The 20,992-nt window shown below is 48.1% G+C and overlaps 1 protein-coding gene across 1 annotated transcript in view; it reads left to right on the top strand.

Annotated features, from left to right (window-relative positions):
* The window catches only part of Klhl3 (kelch like family member 3), a 117,938-nt gene that overhangs the window by 33,105 nt on the left and 63,841 nt on the right, over nt 1-20,992 (top strand). Inside the window, exons 3-4 of the mRNA XM_051172522.1 lie at nt 643-749; nt 14,959-15,080. Of these exons, the coding sequence (XP_051028479.1) occupies nt 643-749; nt 14,959-15,080 (229 nt within the window). The remainder of the gene's footprint in view (nt 1-642; nt 750-14,958; nt 15,081-20,992) is intronic.

Below are 20,992 nucleotides of genomic sequence, written 5' to 3'. Positions count from 1 at the left end.
TGACTTTTTAAACATGGGAACAGGGAGCCAAAATCCCCATGCCTGCCTTGCAAGCACTTTTACCTGTTGGGTTGTCTACCTGGCCCCAGAAGATGATTTCCTTTTCTTTTTAGCAGTGTGGGAGATGGAGCTTATGCTAGGCAAATGTGCTACCACTGAGCTGCAGCCCCAGCAAGATTCTTAGTGATTGTAACAATTCAATTGGAGTTTGTACAAGCTTGTTGGGAGTACTGCGTGGAAGGGTGTCTTTTGGTGATGGTGTTAAATCTGGGCGGGAGGAGAAATAGCTGAGTCTGAGTGGTTTCTTAGAAGTCTCACATACGCAGCGGAGCCCCTCCCCTTTCCCCCTCCCCGGTGGGGGAAGGACTGCTAGTGCCTGGTCCTACATGTGACAAGCTCATGTTCCTTGGTAGTAAGTCAGCCCCTGAGTCACTGCTGTCCATATTCACTGCTGCAGAACTTGGGGACCAAGGTAATAAAGGTAAAATGAAGCCGCGTTAGACTTGACAGCTACAGAGTCTTTGGGCCTCTGTGCCAAGCTTCTACATTGACAGTGTGTGACCCCAGGTGGGATGGGGTAGGAGGTTGGGGGTAGGGTGTCCATGCTGTGACCCTTTCTGTCGCATCACTGGTGTCTTTCAGTAAGCGGCTGCTGTGTGACGTGATGATTGTGGCAGAAGATGTGGAGGTAGAAGCCCACCGTGTGGTCCTGGCAGCCTGCAGCCCTTACTTCCGTGCCATGTTCACAGGTATGATGAGGGCACACGGCAACCTAAGGTGCTGGGAGAATTCTGAGGGTGGCTGCATGAGGTGGGGGGGGGGGCACAAGGGTGAGGAGAGGGAGAGGCAAAGCCATGTCACCTCTCACGAGGAGCACGAGTATATGTTCTGTGCTTCATGCCATGGAGAACTGCCAGGCCAGCTGGACCCCACTGGGAACAAAGAGACAGAATACAGGGGCTCATTAGTCTCAACAACAGCATCGCAGCCATCGCGGCCATCTAAGGAAGCATGTTAACAGTGTGGACTTCTGAACTGTCTACTGGGCCTGCTGAGGCTGAGGCTGAGAAAAGAGACCCGATTATGGGGACACAGCCAGTGAGTCAATGAGTAGGACTTGCTTCTTGACACCTGGCCTAGTGCTTTCCCACTGGGAGTACATCTTGTTCTTCTCTGGTCATTTCTCCCAGGCAAGAGCCAGGGGCTTCCTGTGGCACCTATAAAGGAATAGATAGACATCATCTGGGGTATGGGAGAGGAATAGCCGATGTCTGCCAGCACCTTTGCCAAGTTTTCAGGGAACAAGTCACCTTGGCTAAGGATCTGACATATGTCATGCCTGGGCCTGGTCCCTGAACCCCATAGGCTAAGCTTTCTGTCTCTAGCACCTGTATGTGGTGTTCCTAGTGACTGTTGTTAGGGATGCCATCTGGGTGTGTGACTCACCACACCTGCTCAGGGCTTCCTGCTACATGCTTCCTAAGTGGCCTGTGCTTGTTCTCAGTGTGGTCTCCATCGCTTTGTATCCTGGCCTGGCCCCTAGTGTCTACAGCACTTGTGGCCTGGCCTTGCTGTAGCTGGAAGCTTCTCTTCCTGCACAAGTGTTCCCCATCAGAAAAGCTCCGTCCTGTCATCATCATCATAGCTCCATACAAAAGCTCTTTCCACCCTGTATCACAACCATAAAATAAAAATAAACTATAGCTATCTGTTTTTTAACCTGCCTCCTCATCTCTTGTGAAGGGGGCGGGGGGGCGCGGGGATCTTGTTTGGTCTGCTTGTTACCATCTCTTAAATGCTCATAGCAGGACACAAGTATTTTGTTAATGTGTGGATGAAGTGTCCCTGCTTGATTGCAACTTTGGTTGCCTGGGCGACATGTCTTGTCAGTGTTGAGTCTACACTGCCCATCACAGAAGACGTAAATGAGTAAGGTTGGAAGAGGAGCTTGCCAAAAGTGGTGAATGCAAACATTTTTCACTCAGTAGAATCTATTCTTTCCCTACTGTGGTGCACAGCTGGGCAGGAGTGGCCTTGTTGGAAGGGCCTTGGTACTGAGCTGTAGGAATCGCCTGTGCTCACATCCCCTGTCTCATCACATGAAGAAGCTGGGATCAGTTTGGAGTTGTGCCCTGTGGAAGTGGGACCTTGTCTCACCATATCGCCTGGAAAGCCAGCTCTGCTCACCACCTGGGACTCTCGAGCCCCCCTCGCTTTATAGCGGTCTCAAACTCCAGCTGCAAAGCCTTTGTTTCCTCCCTGTTCTTTCCTTCACCGGGATCTAGTGACTTTAGAATAATTTATCTCCTATCCAGCCACAGTTTCAATATGCAGCTCGGCCAGTCACTCGTTGCATGGTTTTGCAAGACCAGTATTGAAGGGGAGTCTGCTTAGAAATATAATGAATTGAACTGTTGGCTTCCAAGGAATGTGCCGGTGGGGTGGTTGAAATGCCTTAGCGAATCGAAACCATTGGGGGAACTCATGCTTCCAGGACTGATCTTGGCTTACAGCAACTGAAGGGACAAGAGAATCAGGAGAGGGCTCTAATGTTCTGCGTGGCCCAAGCCCTCCATGGGACCTGCTTACCTTCCATCCCCTCATCCTGTATTCATCTTTCTGCTCATTCATCTGAATATCTTCACACATACTGATTACAGAAAGAAAAATCAGAAAATGTGAGCAAGCAAAAGGTAAAAAAAAAAAAAAAAAAAAAACTAAAATAAAAATAAATACATTCACTATAGCATTTAGCTGACTATTCTTTCTGATATCCTATTTATAGACATGTACATATACATAATAGCTTTCAACATAAATGGATTCACATATATCTGTATCTGAACGGCCATATTTTTGTTTTTGGTTTTTTTTTTTTTTGGTTTTTCGAGACAGGGTTTCTCTGTGTAGCCTTGGCCATCCTGGACTCACTTTGTAGACCAGGCTGGCCTCGAACTCACAGCGATCCGCCTGCCTCTGCCTCCCGAGTGCTGGGATTAAAGGCATGCGCCACCACGCCCGGCTGAACGGCCATATTTTAATACGTATACATTTAAAATTTTCTATTAATCTGGAATATTTTTTTCCATTTCCATTCTGCCTAGCCCCTCTTCATCCTTTATTACGATTTAAGTATCAATGCCTTAGTGCAACCTTGCATGACCCCCTCCAAACTTACTTAAATGCCACTGTCACCTATCCCCAGTGTACCTTACATTTCTCTTTACCATTGCTGATTATCTTAACGCTTCCTTCATCTCGGGTTTTCCTTGTCAGTCATCACTATGAGGTGAAGAGCTGTGTCTACTTAGCCATTACCTACCATGAACAGGTGTTTGGTAAACTAAACGACACTCAGCGTCCTCTCCTTAACATGTTTCCGTGGCCAGGAAGTCATGTCTGCAGCCTAATTCCAATAGCTTCATAAGATGCTATCCTAATTAAAAATTAATTCCCTTACTTGCTGGAAATTGCAGCTCTTCCCAACATTTTTCTGTTGCAGCTAACATTTTCATGGGAATCTTTGCATTTCTCACCATTTCTAATTTCTGATTATTTTCTTAGAATAGATTCCTGTGGTAGGAAGTACTTGGCCAAAGGCCATTCACATTAAAATAAATCTATCTTTAGAGCTATCTATTTTATGTGTATGACTGTTCTGCCTGCATATATATCTGGGCACCTGGTGCACGTCTAGTACTCACAGAGGTCAGAAGAGGGCTTCATCTCCCCTGGAACCGGAGTCATGGATGGATGGTTGTGCACCATCATGCAGGTACTGGGAACTGAACGTGGGTCCTCTGCAAGAGCAACCAATGCTCTTAACTGCTGGGCCAGACATAAATATTTTGTCTGTATACATATCTATGAGTGTGCAATGGAAAGAGATGCATCCGGATGCTGTAGTGCATATTAGGTTTTACTTTTTGTTTGATCATATGCTAGACCCTTAGTTGGCCCAGCCTGTGCCCCTACATGACTTGTATGTGATAGAGACCTCTTGGCTCCGCTTAAAACCTGATAGATGTTTAAAATAAACCCAAATAACATTGCAAAATGTTCCTACTTATCAGACTTGGCTTCAAAAGGCATAAGCTCACCGTGAGAAGGCCCAGGTGGCTTCACTGTTTCTCTCGGTGTCTTCAAGGCCAGAGGAAAAGAAAGTACATCAGCTTTCCTCTGACTGAGGCATATGACTGTAGTCTCTCAGGCAGGCTTCCTTGCTGCTGTCTCTTTGTTCATGGCTGTTCTGAATGTAACTCCATACCCCTGACCTTAGTGGCTCCAAGGCCAATCTACACCCTGACCATGTCAGACCCACACTAGCACGAGAGCCATGTTGTAAACTAAAGCTCTGAGTGCTTGCCAGAGTATCTACATCCATCCTGCCTGCAAAAAAGATCTGGAGTGGACACATAGCTTAACTGCCTCCATTGCTTTTAGCATAGACTGAGTAAGGAGGCCAGGGCTATGTGCTGCCCATCCTTTGTTGTGAATATGGCATGCGTAAGACTTTCTCATTCAACACCTAGCATCTCCACTTCAGGGGACACGACAGGCAGCCTGGCCAACTTTTTCTCTCTCCCTCTAAAAAGAGGTTTATTCTTTTTATTGTTTTTAAAATTATGTATGTTTGTGTGGATATGTACACATGGGTGCAGGTGTCCACAGAGACCAGAAGTGTGGATCCCCTGGACTTTGAGTTACAGACAGTTGTAAGCTGCTCAATGTGGAGCTCAGAATTGACCTTGAATTCTTTGCAGGAGCAATGCGTTTTTAACTGCTGAGCCACCTTTCTAGCCCCCTTGTTCTCTTTTTATTATGCCTTTTACCCTAGGTTCTGCATCCTGCTGTGTTTTTAGCCAGAGGTCTTTGGCATACATGTCATCTAATACATTAAAAACAAACCTTATTTATGGTATTAAAGGAACTGAGGTCTAAGGAGTATGTGAGCTCGGGGTCTTAGTCCTGTCAGTGACTAGAACACAATTGGGCTTTCAACAACAACAACAACAACAAAGAAATGAAACAAAACTAAAACCCTTGGGAATAACCTGGTCCCATTCTTCTGATCCAAGTGTGTTATAGTCATCGATCATGATGGTAGTGATGTTGATGGTGGTGATGATGATACTGCTGGTCATAATGATGGTAATAATAGTAGTGGTGGTGATGGTGGTGATGATGGTGGTGTTGGTCATGACAGTAATAAGGATGACAGTGATGGTGACAATGATGATGATGACAGTAATGATGATGGCAGTGGTGGTGGTGATGAAGATAGTGGTGGTTGGAATGATGGTAAAAATGGTGGTGGTGATAGTGGTGATAATGGTGGTAATGGTTATGATAGTAATGATGATGTCAACGGTGTTGATGATGATGATGGTGGTGGTCATAGTGATGGTAATGATGATTACAGTGGTGTTGACAATGGTGGTGATAGTCATGATGGTAATGATGATGTCAATGGTGTTGGTCATGATGATGGTAATGATGATGGCAGTGGTGGCGGTGGTGGTGATGATGGTGGTTGTCATGGTGATGGTAATGATGATTACAGTGGTGTTGACAATGGTGGTGATGGTCATGATGGTAATGATGATGTCAGTGATGTTGGTCATGATGATGGTAATGATGATGGCAGTGGTGGTAATGTTCTTGTTGTTGATGATGGTGATTGTGGCAGTCACAGTAGTAGCAGGTGCCATTCTGAGAGTGGTGAGAGAGAATGTGAAGAGTCTTAATGGCTACACAGGAATTTCCTTCTGTTACTAACTAAGCGGGAAGAGGAGAGATGAGGCTCCAGGGATCTGGAGGTTGGGGTGATCTTCCTCACTATGGTCTAGCTTTCACACTCTCATCGTCTCCTTTGGCTCTTGCCCAGCCTGGAGGTCGGCGTGATCTTCCTCACTGTGGTCTAACCTTCACACTCCCATTGTATCATTTGGTTCTCGCCCAGCCTAGGGATAAAGGCTGAACAGGAAATATCTTCCCAGGAGATGGAAGTCAGGCTTTGGCAGTAAACTAGCTCACTCCACCAGCTGTGGAGGACTGGCTGGGATTCAAGGAACAGATAGAATATTTCTTTTTGTCATGTGAAATTAACAACTGAAGTGGGCCTAAGAGCTCAGCTGTAGCTCACAAAGTTGGCAAGGCACATCTTAGAACTCGGGTGAGGGTTAAAACACCATCTTAACACTTGTGAGGGAACCACTGAGTAAGGGGTAAGCATTTTTCTGTTTTCTTTCCACCTAGTGCACAGGACTAAGATACAATGAGACCGTTCAAGACAGGAGGAAGGGAGAATCCTCTTACACCGACTCTTGAAAGTAGCTTTTTCCTGAGACGGTCTCATTTGTACACTCCATTTGCTTGCACAATCTAGGATGTGGACTCTTAATTCCACACGGATGTGGAATTACTTGTTCTTTGGGGTTTTCTATGGTTCTGAGAGAAGGCTAAGTTCAAGGTCCCAATGTGGAGTCTGAAGGCTTCAAGTTCAAATCCTTTAATCCAGGACACCAGACTTTTTCCCTTGCTTGCTACATGGGTTTTCTTGTTCTCCCACCCCGAAACTGCTTACACACCCTCAGCTGCCGAAGCTCTGCCAGGGATTTCTACCACCTTCACACGAAGAACAAACTCATCAACATTGTCTGTTAGCATGTAGGCAGCCCAGATCCTGCATGTATCTCTGACCCTGTCTCACTTGGCATGTGTACTTAGCCAGACTAAACTTTATTTCTTTCAATGTTTATTCTTCTTATTAGTGTGTGTGTGTGTGTGTGTGTGTGTGTGTTTGTGTGTGACACACATATGTGCACGCCACAGAATATGTGGGGAGGTCAGAGGGCAGTTTGGAAAGTTGGTTCTCTTAGCATTATGGGTTCCACCCAGGTCATCAGGCTTGTATTATCAGTGCTTTTTCTGTGGCTCCACCTCACTAATCCTAGACTGAACCTTTTATGGTTCTATAGAGGCCACATCCCTCCTCACTTCTAGACTCTTTATACACTACTCTTTCTCCCTGGAATACTTCCCCTGTATTCTCACTTCTCTTCTGAATAGCTATGACTCCTCCACATCAACATTTCTTCTTCTTCTCCTCCTCCTCTTCTTCCTCCTCTTCCTCCTCCTCTTCTTCCTTCTCCTCTTCCTCTTCCTTCTCCTCCCCTCTTCCTCCTCCTTTTGTTTGTTTCTTTTTCCCTTTTTATTTTTTTGAGACAGGGTTTCTCTGTGTAACACTGGCTACCCTAGAACTCACTTGGTAGAGCAGGCTGCTCAGCGGCTTTTAAATCAGTCGGAGCAGTGGGCTCCTGGCTGATGGCATTCTAAGCAGCATCCCCTTTTCTAGTCGTCGGTGTCCTTTGGAGTTGTGGGTTAGATGGTATCTACCTCTGTCCTCCCTAAACCCAGCCAGCTAGTTCAGCGAGGGCAGAGGGGTGATGTGTTCACCATTATGCCCTATAGATCTAGCATGTGGGATGTATTTGATATGTGCTAGCTGAGTGAAAAAATGTCTGCCACTCATGGGACGTGCATGTTAACATATGACAAGCAGAGATAGAGCCAAAAAAGATATGTAAGGTGAATTTCTCTGGGGTGTCTGGCAGAGCCCCCTAGGGAGGAGCTGGCAGAGACAGGAAAAGTTACAGGGTCTGGCTTTCGAGAACTATCTTGTCAAACTATTAGAGATTAGTGAAGAATCAAGAATGGCCAAGCCCCTAGCTTGATGAAGTGGCACACCCTGTTATCCTAGTACCTGGGAGACCGAGGCAGAAGGATTATGAATTTGAGGCCAGCTTAGGCTTCATAATGAGATTCTGTCTTAAAAAACAAACAGGAATGAGAAAGCCTCTGGATGATTCCTCCTTCAGGAGTGACTGCCGCTCTAGACTACATGAGCTGCCAAGAGAAAACTTCTTTCATTGGCTCCCACTCTGAAGAGCACGTCCTCGGTATTTGTTTCCTGCCAGCCTCTCTGTTATGTGACGAGGCTGTCTGGAAACAAGCTCCACAAGCTCTCAGCCCTCTTGGTTCTCACTTTCTAGGTGTTGAGTGGTGACTTGCCCTTAGACTTTTGACCCATTTTTTAAGTTTTACAACTCTTTTGTCAAAGCTGTTGGCTGCAGTCAGGTTCAAAACACAGAGGGACTTATGCGATATGAGTCTAGAGTCTATTATTAGATACGACTCTAGATTAGGTCTAGAGTCGGGCCAACTTCAAGCCTTTCATCTGTGTATAAACAACTCTTGAAATGTTAATTCAGAAATTTGTCAAATGGCAGAAATGCCATTCAACTCTGGGAACTGTGACGATAGCAGAAGTTCTGTGGGTGATCACTTAGAGAGCCTAATGCTCTGTAGTGACTTATTCCTGTCATTTCCAGGGCCAATTTAAACTAAAATCTTAGTTTGGTATAATCATTTCTGCTGTTTCATAGGAGATGATAAGACTCGGGTTGACAAGATGGCTTAGCAGGTAAAGGGACTTGCTGCCAAGCCCAAAGGCAAGAGTTTGATCCCCAGAATCCCCTGGTAAAAAGAGAGAAGCTACTGTTGCCCTCACATCTTTCCATGTGTGCTGTGACAGACATGCCAACACATGTTCATGCAAGCATCACATACATACAAATAAAAAAAACACACAAAAAATGGAAAGACTGTTTTCTACAGTTATGTGACTATAGTTACATCTTAGTTTACTGCAAGGGAACTTTCCCTTTAAATGTTTGTTTATTTATTTATTTATTTATTTATTTTTGTATGTGTGCATGTATTTTGTGTGTGTGTGCGTGCACACATCATTGTGTAGCTGATCTTTGCTACTTGGTGGGTTCTTCTTTTTCCAACCCTTTATCCCCCCTCCCATTTCATGTCTTATCACTAGATATGAGAGAAAGAAGGAGAGAGGGGGAGGGTGGTGGTTGGTCCCTGAATCTAATTTCTTTCTTCTTGTTTCTTCTTTGAGCATGACTACTAGCAAACCATAGCCAACTCCCCCGAATGAACACCACCCACCCATCTTGCCTATTGGGCTCTAGCATTTTTCTACCCTCTGAAAAATTCCCAGAATTCCAAATGTCACACAATCGTAGAAACTATCTGCAGCTGGCAAAACCACACCTCTGCTAAGCACAAGGCAAATCATTGTCACCTGCTTCAAGTAGCCCCACATCCCCACACCTGGGATTAAAAGCATATTCTTATAATATTTCTGTGTTTTTAAAGAAACCAAAATTCCAGAATTCTCACTCCATCGTAGCATGTGTGTGGAGATAGACGATAAGGGGTGGGCGGGCTCTGACACGGAGCCCCACCTCGCAGACCCTCCATGGACTGCCCTTAGAAGGCAACTGATGCTTTGTGCCCTGAAGTTCTTTCTCAGTGTCATTTCCTTATTTCCAGAAACTTCACAGTTATCCAAAGAAGCAAGAAAAAGTCCCTAAAATATGGCTTCCTAAACTTTTCTCACCCAACCTGGTATGGTGGCGCACACCTTTAATCCCATCACTCAGGAGGCAGGAGCAGGTGGATCTCTGTAAATTCAAGGCCAAACCTGGTCTACAAAGAAAGTCCAAGACAGGCAAGGCTACACACAGAAAAATCTTGTTTTGAAAAACTTAAAAAAAAAAAAACCCAAAACAAAACAACCCCAAAACAACAAAAACCTTTCCCCACTCATGAGCAGGGATCATCAGATAAAAATATAAAGTAGTTATATAAAACAGACATTAATTGATAATGTCATAGAGAAATTTGTTTTAAAGCAATTTGTCTATTATTTATTTATTTATTTAATTTTGAGACAGGGAGGCCTGGGCTAGACACTCACTGTAGCCAAGGATGACCCTCTTGCCTTTACCTCCCTGGAGGTGCTGGAATTAAGGGTGTGTCACCATATCCAGGTTGAGCCCCAGCTTCCTGCAAGCTAGGTAAGCACGCTTCCAGATGAGCTGCATACTCAGGCCTATGCAGACAGTCATTGACATGTATACACTGTTACTGCTTATTAAAGATGACAACAAGTTCTTACACTAATGAGATGAATACATAAAGAGTTGAGTTTTGGCTGAGAATTTGGTACTGCAGGGACAGAACGCCTTCAGTGATTTTCAGAGTTGTTGGTTATATTCATTTTATAATTGTCAACGTCAAGAATGCCACTGCACATAAATATGCAGTACCTAATGCCAGAAGTATGCTTAGAGTCATCTCAAAGTTGCTGTCCTGATCAAAAATCAAAACTTATATAATGTTTTAAAAAATGAATCCAGGTCAGAAACTCAATCAGCAATTTAAAAAAGATGTGCATTTTTAACCAGCATAAGACTTTTATGGCATTTTAAACACAATAATTCTTGGTGATTCCTGCCCCCTCCCATCCCCCCTCCCCCCGCCTCCTTTTATATGCCCCCAGTCATTTCTTTCTCCTCAGGTTACCTGTGTTCTGTTTCCCCTCCTCAGTCTTCAACAACTTTTCCCCCTCCCTGCCACCTCATGGAGGTGTCTTTACATTGTACAACAAACACCTCCCCCATACATACACGCGCGCGTGCACACACACACACACACACACACATGCATGCATTAAAAACTATACACAATATTTGTCCTTTTGAATCTGGGTTACCTTGCTTAATATGACTTTTTAAAAAGTAAACTGCATTTTTCCTTATACTAGAATAAAAGTCCCCCGTGTATGTGGCCACGCCTTCTGTTGGCAGAGTTTAAAAAACATTGGCTACTTTTGTTTCTACTTTTGAGATGTATTTAATTAGCCTATTTACTGATTCTGTGTGTGTGTGTGTGTGTGTGTGTGTTTGCACACATGTGTGTGTTTGCACACGTGTGTGAAGGTCGGAGGACAACCTTTGGGTGTTGGTTCCTCTCCTTCTTACCTTGTTTTAGACAGAATCCCTCCATTCCTGAGTAGCTCAGGCTGGCCTTCCAGCTTCCTGAGATTCCCGCCTGCTGTGGGGACACACAGGGGAGTCCTGAGATTCCCGCCTGCTGTGGGGACACACAGGGGAGTCCTGAGATTCCCGCCTGCTGTGGGGACACACAGGGGAGTCCTGAGATTCCCGCCTGCTGTGGGGACACACGGGGGAGTCCTGAGATTCCCGCCTGCTGTGGGGACACACGGGGGAGTCCTGAGATTCCCGCCTGCTGTGGGGACACACAGGGGAGTCCTGAGATTCCTGCCTGCTGTGGGGACACACAGGGGAGTCCTGAGATTCCCGCCTGCTGTGGGGACGCACAGGGAGTTCAGGCAGCTCCATGTCAGCCCTGCGGATCCAGACTCAGGCCATTCGCCAGGTGTGGCAAGAGCTTCACTCACTGAGCCACCTCCCTAGACCTTCAGCTCTTTATATTTTCTATTCCAAACACTACCTCCATGTCTAAAGCTTAGCCAGCCAATGTTCTCTCCTATTCTGCACTTTTCTCTGCTGTAGTTTTCTTTGCTTCAGACAGCAGTTTCTCGAAGCAAATATTTAGCAGAACGCAGAGCAGGGAGGCAGTGCTTTGACATGCGCTGAGGGATGGCAGGAGGGAAATACACGGGGTCCTTTGTTTTCAGATTTTTGTTTTTTGTTTTGGTTTGGTTTTTTGAGACAGGGTTTCTCTGTGTAGCCTTGACTGTCCTGGACTCACTTTGTAGACCAGGCTGGCCTCAAACTCACAGCGATCCGCCTGCCTCTGCCTCCCGAGCGCTGGGATTAAAGGCGTGCACCACAAACTGCCTGGCGTTGTGTTCAGATTTTAATTATTATGTTCCTATAGGTGCAGAACAGCTTCCATGAGCTTAAAAATAATGCAGTCCATAAAATATCATATTTTAGGCTTGAGACTGAGCCAACATGTTTCAGGCAGCTTCCTGGCGATGCACGGAGTGATGGCATGCACAGTGTATGGTACACGTGTGTGTTCAGGACCAAGTAAAGCTGAATGATCACGCCCTGGTGAGCACTGCCAGAGACAACGTGGATTCACTGTGCTTGATTTTGAACACCGGACAGGATGATGACTGACAATCTAAGAAGCTCCATCTGGAAAAGCCTGCTTATTTTTTTGCAGGCCATAGAAGCCGGAAAGAATTTGATAAATCTGTTACTCTCCCATAAATGGAATTCCTCTCACCTCTGAACACACACACACACACACACACACACACACACACACGCAGATGTTCACACAATTTCAATGGTTTCTGCTTGTTTATCTAAAGTTCTAAACCCTGACTTGACTCCCACACAGAGATTCCACGGAGAGAAGGCGGGCAGCCCAGGCCTGACTATATGCCTGAGGTCTTGCAGCCTGCTCTTCTTTCAAAATCCTGTTTCTCAGGCCTAAGTTCTCAGACCTGTCTTATCTTTGTGACACAACTGGCAACTGGACTCTCATTAGTAAACTTCGAAATAGCCATTTGGAGGAAACCCCATAAACTTCTGATTTCGTTGCTTGCACTTGATCGTGTGTGTGTGTGTGTCTGTGTCTGTGTGTGTGTGTGTGTGTGTGTGTGTGTGACTCAGCATAAACTCTGAAGGATCAGAACCCCCTCTTAGTGGGCAGCATGAGTTCACTGCCTTTTCCTCTTTCCCAGGACGTAGTGAGCTGTAGTTATTGGCCTCCACAGTACCCAGAGAGGGGAAAGATGGTGGGGGCTCCCGGCCTAGATTGTCTGCTAGGGGACTAGCAGACAGGATTTGACAAACCCAACGCCAACCAATTCCTCCCTGTTCTAGAGTCATTCCAATCTGGAGCTGTGGCAGGATGGGTCCCGTGGACGGGTGGTGTGTCTGCGTAGCTTGGAGGTGGGTGCTGGGAGACCGCGTGTTGCACTGTGCCGTATCTTCTCAGCTCTGGCATGAATGTGAGAGAGAATACTCACCAGGGTGTTTGCACACTCACGACGGGGCTTCTGGTTGTGCTGTTTCTTGTAGTCAGATTGCCCTCTGTTTTGGTGTTCTGCTGTCTCTGTTGCCTCAAGTCCCCTGAACTTGCTGAAGAGGTTTGGTTCTGGGTCAGCACTGGCTCTTGCACTAGGTTCTGGGTCAACACTGGCTCCAGCAGTTGGTTCTGTGTCAGCACTGGTCCTAGGAGATAGTTCTGGGTAGGAGCTGGTTCCAGGTCAGTGCTGGTTCTAGAACCTGGTTCTGAGTCGGCACTGGTTCCAGCACCTGGTTCTGGGTTGGCACTGGTTCCAGCACTTGGTTCTGGGGCAGTGCTGGTTCCAACACCTGGCTGTAGGTCAGCAGTGGTTCCAGTACTTGGTTCTGGGGCAGCACTGGCATTGTCAGGGTCTTGTGACTGGGAATATGGTGTCGCCACTGCTCTTGTGTCCTGGCTAGTACTCTTTCTTGGGTTGTTAGTAAGGACTAGTAGCTGTTGCTCCCACCTCCAGTTCAGCTCTCCCACCTCTACATCCTGAGTTTCATTCAGAAATCTCCACGTGGAGACCATCAGAGAAATCCACAACTGGTCAACATGCGGACAACGCCTGACTGTACAGTACCCATCCCCAGGCAACACGTCTACAGCACAACCCTACACCCAAGGCTCAGGAACACCAGAGAAGAGGAAGCAGGACCAGGACATGTCTGCTGAGAGACAGTGTCATTTATCTATGACAGGGAGCTGCACCTGTGAAATCATGACAGCATAGTCACCTAAGCGAGACCTCCAAATGGCACCACCAGTTGACATGCCACTGTGGATGGGGAAATTTCACAGGGCCCCACCCCTAGGTGAAGAGCTGAATGAAAAAAAAATCAAGTCTTTTCCAGAGAGGAGCCCCCTCCCCACATAGGTTATCCGATCCCGAATGGTCAGCCCTGAACACACAGACCTATGGGCAACATAACTGGACTCAACAGGTTGTATTTATATGTACGTGTGTGTGTGTGTGTGTGTGTGTGTGTGTGTGTGTGTGTGTGTGTGTGTGTGTGTGTTTATAAGACAAGGTCATGACTTTCAAGAGGGAGTTGTGGGGCAGGAGAGAAGTCGCGGGGCGGGGGGGGGGCAGGGGAAGAGAGAAAAGTAGAAGTAAATGGAAGTCTCAAGAAAAATATTGCATTTGCCATTCTCCCATTTAGAACCTGTCAGCGGTGTTACCGTTTACCTAAGGCTCCCTTGCGTGGTGTCTATGGCTCTACCTGCTACAGCCATGCGTTCATCTCCAGCTTCCCTCCTTGCCCTGTGTCCACCCACAGCAGCCTCTCTCTGTCCCTCAGCTACAGTACCCTCTTCCATCTTTTCTCCTTTACACGTAGCCCATGCCCAACCCCTCCTTTCCAGCTCTTCTGTTTCTGGGACTTCTCATCCTGTCACCCCCCAGCTAAGAGAGCTCTCTTCAGGGAGGCCTTCTTCAGCTCCCAGGGATGGCCTGTTGTTCCTTCTCTGTGTTTCATGGTGTTTCAAACTCCCATTCAACCCACCTTGGCCCTTTAGATGTATGACCACAAGGTGAGGAGCTGCCTTCCTGGGGCCTTACTTCTTCCCCCTCCCGCCTTAGAAAAACGAGGCTAGCATTACAAACGCACATTTTTATCAAGTTTGGAAGGGGCAAGAACTTAACATACTTCTTCCCTCAGTGTTTGGCCGACTGAGTGTTGTCATGGTAGTTTGTGCATATTTATATCCCTCTTATGAGACCTGCCCCTCCTTCAGGACCAGTTGAGAGCTTGCTGGTTATACCTGGCCCTGGATGCAGTTGCCGGTAAGTGAGGTCCAAAGTGTCGTCTACAGAAACAGGAGGAACACAGAACGCCTACAGCTGATGCACGAAGTGATCTGAGAGCCAAGGTCGTTATGACCTTGATGTCTCTGTGCCTGCCTCTCTCTGGTGGTTTCCGGGAGCACAGGCAGGAACTGCACGTTTCCAAGACAACGTGGGAAAGTGAATTGGCCACAGATGCCAACTTCCTGTCCTTCCCGTTCTGTTGTGAACTCCAGGTGACATGTCTGAGAGTAAAGCCAAGAAAATTGAAATCAAGGACGTGGACGGGCAGACGCTCCGAAAGCTGATCGACTACATCTACACTGCAGAAATCGAGGTGACAGAAGAGAACGTGCAGGTAACCTCATGCAGTGGCCCATGTGCCACACACCCAGGACCGCCACGCCAGCACCCTGTCATTTAACCCTCACAGTCCCTCAGGGGTCACTAAGGAGGAAACCAAGCTGTAGAGAATTGAGTTACTTTACCTGGGTCCCATGGCCACCCAGTGGCCAGCTGGCCCCTAATGCTAGTGCAGGGTTAAGTAAGTGTGCTTTTTAGCTTCGGGTCATATGATGCCTTTGCGTGAGCCCAACCCAGGAGCGGGGGCTTTTTAACCGATGTGCTTTGCTTGTGAGGGAGGAACCAGAAGCTTGGTGACCCTTGTCCTGTCCAAGTTGCCCTTTCACCTCAGGGGCACGAGGCTCTCCACGCTAGTTATCTGCTAACAGTCACACAAAGGCCCTGGACACGTGGAGGATGAGCAGGAGGAGGGAGTCTCAGCCGGAGTGTGTGGTGCTGATGTTGTGCATGTGCCTGTCCCCTCCTCAGCCCTGCCTGACCCTCAGCCATCTGGATCCTGGAAAAGAGGAGCCAGTGAAGACAAAAGAACCCGAGAGAGGATGCACATGTCGTGCTCCAGTTGGGGAGATGACTGGGGAGGCGGTCTTGACCCCCCTTAAACCCTCCATCGCGGGGCTGAGCAGACAAGGATACATTCGTCTGCCTTCTGCTATTTAACAAGAGTAATGGAACTTATGTGATTTGAAGGCTTTTGTTGTTGCTGTTGCTGTTTTTGCACAAAGCCACCTTATTTACCTGAGGCTAACACCTCTTTAGTGACCAAGATACCTTCTTCCTGACTGAAACACCACACTTTTGGGTGGGAGCTGTCTGAGAGGCTGGCTTGATAGGTGCTTGCTCTTTCAATTCAGTCCCAATGTTCCTATTACCCGCCACATTCCTTCGACGGGCACGATAGATTTACCAGCACTGGCCCCATGGCGTCTGTACTTTGGGGTGAGAACAGACATCTATAGAAGAAACACACAGGGCACACCTGTGCACAGTCCCTCACAGGGTGAGAGGATACCAAGGGACACTGCATAAAGGAAGGGATTTGGGGAGGGCCCTCTTCAGAGTTAAGGGGCAAGCTGAGGCTGAGGAAGGAGCGGCGAACTGTCGGGTGAGGTGCAGGCAGGCAAAGAGAGGGAGGTATACCACATCGCCCCCGAGGAGCCTACTGTGCCAGGAAGGTCTCCTGACCTTACAGTTACCCTATGATTTAGGTGAACCCACCAGATATATAAGCATGGGTCTCATGGTCCAGGCTGGCCTGGAACTCCCTGTGTAGACCAGGTTAGCCTTGAACCCACAGAGATCTGCCTGCCTCTGCTTCCTGAGTGCTGGGACACCATGCCTGGCTCAAACTATATTTTATACACAACAAAATGTGTAACTTGGGTAACTTGGAAAATGCTCTGTTCTGGTCCTTACTTCTGGCAGGGATAAGGAGATAACAGCAACAAGGCAGTAATAAATAATTTGCTATTAAAGTATTAAGAAATTAAAATATTAATTAATAAATAAAGTAATAGGGATCACTCAGTAAAAAGGTAATTTTTACAGCTCCAGTCTAACCCAGTGCTGGTGTGGCTTACAAAATGCATTCTTGTAGGGCAGACGGCAGCAGGTACCACAGCCAGAGCTCTGTGGAAAGTGACTTTGCCATTACTTTTAAAAGCCACTTTGTCCAAGAGGGATGGGGGAGGGGGTGGAGAAAGAGGAATGGCAGAGTGAGGATGGGCAGTGTAGAGGGTGAGTGGCCGTAGAGAGACAGCCCTGGGCCTCTGACCCTTACTTCAGCACTTCCCCATTTGTAACCTGAGTGACTGGCACTCAGTGATGCCTGGGGAAGCCATTCAGGCCCTGCGCTTGCCCTCAGCTTCCCTCCCATGACACCCTGTGGCCAAGTTCCATCTTCTCCATAAAGCCGAGGTCACAAGAGTACCCATGGGATAGCTGTTCATAAACTGCCTGTGTTCAAACCTTGGCTTCCATATTATCTGGCTATGATGCCTAAACAAGTTACTTGGTCTTTCTTTGCCTCCATGTTTTGTTTTCATTGATGTGGCCGCGATAACAGCACTTAATCTGATAGGGCTGGTGCGAGGAGTGACTGTGTTGATGTGGCTGAGAGCAGGACCTGGTACAGGGGTCTGTATTACATTGGTGCCCCTGGGAGCTGGTGGTGGCATTACAAATATGCAGAAGGCATTGGATGCTGATAGGGACCAAGGACAGGTGTAGCCAGATGGGGAGTAGGAGCCATGATAGAGGGAAGGCTCTAACACCATCTGACCTAGAAGTGGCTGGGAATTTTCAACACCTCCTGGGGTATTATTCCCAGAAAGCTTGCCATGGTCAGAGGCCTGGATCAGGCCCTAGCTATTCTTCTGAGGAGAGGGACCCTTGGGCTATCTGCTAAGTAGCTAGGGTTGGGGGTTGGGGGTGCATGGTCTAGAAGGCACAGGGCCACGGGCTGTCTCCTCCCTTGTGCTGGGCTGTATATAGAGTAACTTACCTTACTCCTTCATTTGGTCAGTCCCTCCACAACTTTTTGAGCTACTAGCCTGCACTCGCAGACAAGTGTACACAAAGAAGTTGCTGTGACAGGCTGCTTTCCCAAGGACCAGCTGCTCTGTAGGCAGGGACAGATGGTGGGCCTGGGTGGAGGTATCCAGGAGGAAGTAGTCACTGCTGCCTGATGGGGATAAGCAGGGCAGACCACACTCAGGAAATGTTTGGGCCAAACTTTGGAGGAAGAGGGGGTGGGCTGGCTTGTCTCTTCTGTCCTTGTGCCCACTCCCTCCCTCACCCAGGCTGCAAGTCCCCTGAGGGGGTCTACTGTCAGAAACAGACTGGGGCTTGCTTGAATGGCCCAGAGAGTTAAGTCTTACCCTTTCCCAGTCACACATCCCCCACAGACAGGAGCTTTTCCATGGTGGAGGTGGCAACATTTCGCCTGACTCTTACCGATGCAGCTAGGACCCAGGCTTTGCCCGTCTCTTCACTGCACCCGCATTACCACCTAGTAGGGAGACTAATCCAATCCCGGTTTGCAGCTGATGCACAAATGGGCTTAGTAACCTGGGTTACATGGAGCAAGCGGAGTGGGGATTTGAACCCTGATCCCTCTGTCTAGCCCACCAGGCTGTGCTGAACACATTTCCTGTTAAGTCAGTGATATGAGCCTTTGTTTCTGCTCCTAGTTGTTAACTTTAATCAAAACCGACAGTGGTGTAGTCCATGCTCACTGCCTCTAATGGCACTGCTGTGACCACGACCGACTGCTGTACTGTTGAGAGATGGCTAGTAAGTGAAGACACCAGAATTAAAGGTGACACTTTGATCGCCCTGCTGGTTCTGACACCTGCACTCTGGTTTTACTTTTCTGGCCTCCCTTCCCCTAAGCAGGACCTAATTGTCACTGCGCCTCAGCCAGCCAGCCTGGAGTGTGGCTGGGAGGGGCTGTGGACGCCCTTCACCTGGCACTCTGGCGTGCCCTCTGTTGTGCCTGGCCCTGCCCCCCTCCCACACCCGCTGGAAGGAGTTCCAGGACTAGGTGCTTTCTGAGGCAGGGCATTTCCTCTTGTTTTTGCAAAAGGAAGCAAAGCCTGTGACGGGATATCCTCTGCTGTGTTTTCATGTTATCGGAGGGAGAGAAAAAAGCATGAAAAATGGAGGGCCAGCCACTTGCGTGCTGAGGGGGAACCTGTGAGGCCTTTGCTGTGGGCCATTCCAGGGTCTCTTAGGAATGAGGCGCTGAAAGGCAGGCTGGATGCTTTCCGACTGCTAATGGGTAGTTCCTGATAACCCCTCTTTCCCTCAGCGGCCAAGTGCTCCATCCTATGACTCCGCCCCCACAGTCCTCTTCAAAGCTGAGACAGCAACCGAGCTCAGGAAGTAGAGAACAGGAAATGCCCTCAAGCCCTGCAAATGTGGAAGATGGGACCGACCATTTACCTCAAACGTGTTTCCCCCTGGGGGTTGGGTTTATCCCCGAGCAACAATGTATGAGAGAGAGAGAGAGAGAGAGAGAGAGAGAGAGAGAGAGAGAGAGAGAGAGAGAGAGGGAGGGAGGGAGGGAGGGGAGGGGGGAGGGAGGGAGGGAGGGAGACAGACACAGAGAGAGAGAGAGAGAGAGAGAGAGAGACAGAGACAGAGAGACAGAGACAGAGAGACAGAGACAGAGACAGAGACAGAGACAGAGACAGAGAGAGGGCTTATCTCTGGGTCTCCGGTCCTTTCCTTCAATATTATGACCTTCTTCCCTAGTCTTCCTGTGAAGCGAGGGAGGGAAGAAAAGGGCCTTTGATTGTGGGATCAAAAACTGTAGGAGACGCTAGACCACAGCCCGGTGCATTATGGGAAGCCAATTCGGGGGTGCTTTCAGGTGGGAGGGGCCAAGCCAAAAAAGGGGGGGGGGATGGGGGAGTGGGAGCGGAAAGTCTCATTTGTGAACAGTGGGGAAGCTGAAAGCTGCGTGGGTAGTTTGCCCACAGAGACGCTGGGTTAGAGTGTAACCTAAGGCACCTGCTCAGGAAATAACTTATTATTGCATTTCTCAAGCTGAATGTCATGAGTTTGAAAACTTAAGCACTAAATTGTGTTGTTTTCCTGGAGGCGGGAGGCGGGGGTGGGTGGGCTAGGGGGAGTCTGTTTCTGGCATAGTCTTGCTGGGACTTGGCAGCACAGTCTGGGATCTCAGCCTTCTTGAGAGTTACTGGCAAGGGATAACCCCCATCCTAGTAGCCTAGCAGGGTCAGACAATGCCAGATGACTGGCCAGAGGTGTTGTGGGGTCACGTGGTGTCCAGCCGTCCCTTTGGCGAGAACGGCAGGCAGGCAGGAACTAATCTGGTCTTGGGATCTGTGTGGCCTGGCTGAGTTGCCCACAGGTTAATTGAGTTTCCAAGCTTATGGCTGCCTGGTGGGGCGAAGGAGGCCTGGTAGGGACGGAGCTCGGGTGGTTAGATTTGGGCTCTAGTTGGGTTCACCTGTTTTAAAACTTTAAGGCAAAGGTGATTTTTATCTTTCTCTTCTTTAGGAATGAATCAGTAGGCCAGAAAACATCAAGGACATTGTGCTAATTTAGCTCAGCCTTGCTGAGGACAGAGCAAGAAGGAGGAGGCAGGGTGGCGGGTGGGAGGAGGGGCGTGGCTTTTCCAGGGAGAAGTAGGAGCTGATAGGTGGGCAGAGCTCTCAGACTGAGCCAGGTGCCTGCTTCCCGCAGGGAGAGCTCCGCCCGCCTCAGTCTGACAGACAGTGGAGTTCTTGGGTTAGAAGTTGATACATTTGGGCAAAGATGCAGAACAGTGCACACTGTCGTTCCACAGCAATGGAAGTCTTGGGATGTCCCACAGTCCCGTTAGACCTTGTGGAAAGACAAGCCCCAAGAATGACCAGCGGAGCATGGTGTTAGGCCTAAGCACGTAGAGGAGGTGATGGGAGTCCACATGGAGGGCCCTGAGATGTTCTGGGAGAAGATCAGCATCCAGCATTTAAATTATTATTTAAAAAAAAAAAAAAAAAAGAAAGAAAGAAAAGAAAGGAAAAAAGATGCCTGCAATGCCCAGAACAAAGAAAACAAACGCAGACATGCCTGCAGCCTTGTCTTCCTGGGCACTGTGTGTGGGGACAGCGGAGTTCAGTTCTCTCCCTGAGAACTGAAGGGGACAGCCGGGAGGAAGAACAGAGGAGCAAGGAATTGCTTCGAGGAACTGGTGCTGGGTCTACAAGATGAAGGAATCTTAAATCAATGCTGTGGTCCCCCCACCCTCCCAAATTTGGTAAATTATTCCAGCTGCCTGCCTCTTGTGCAGAGTGAGTGGGGCAGCGGGGTCCAGAGGGGCAGGACATTTGTCTGTTTTTTTTTTTTTTTTTAAATGATCTCGAGGCCAGGCTTGGGCAACTGTGGGAAGTTTGACAG

This window comes from Acomys russatus, chromosome 3 (genome assembly GCF_903995435.1).
Source record: "Acomys russatus chromosome 3, mAcoRus1.1, whole genome shotgun sequence".
NCBI lineage: Eukaryota > Metazoa > Chordata > Mammalia > Rodentia > Muridae > Acomys > Acomys russatus.
Note: the sequence above shows the minus strand (reverse complement) of the source record. Positions and strands in the feature narration are given on the sequence as shown.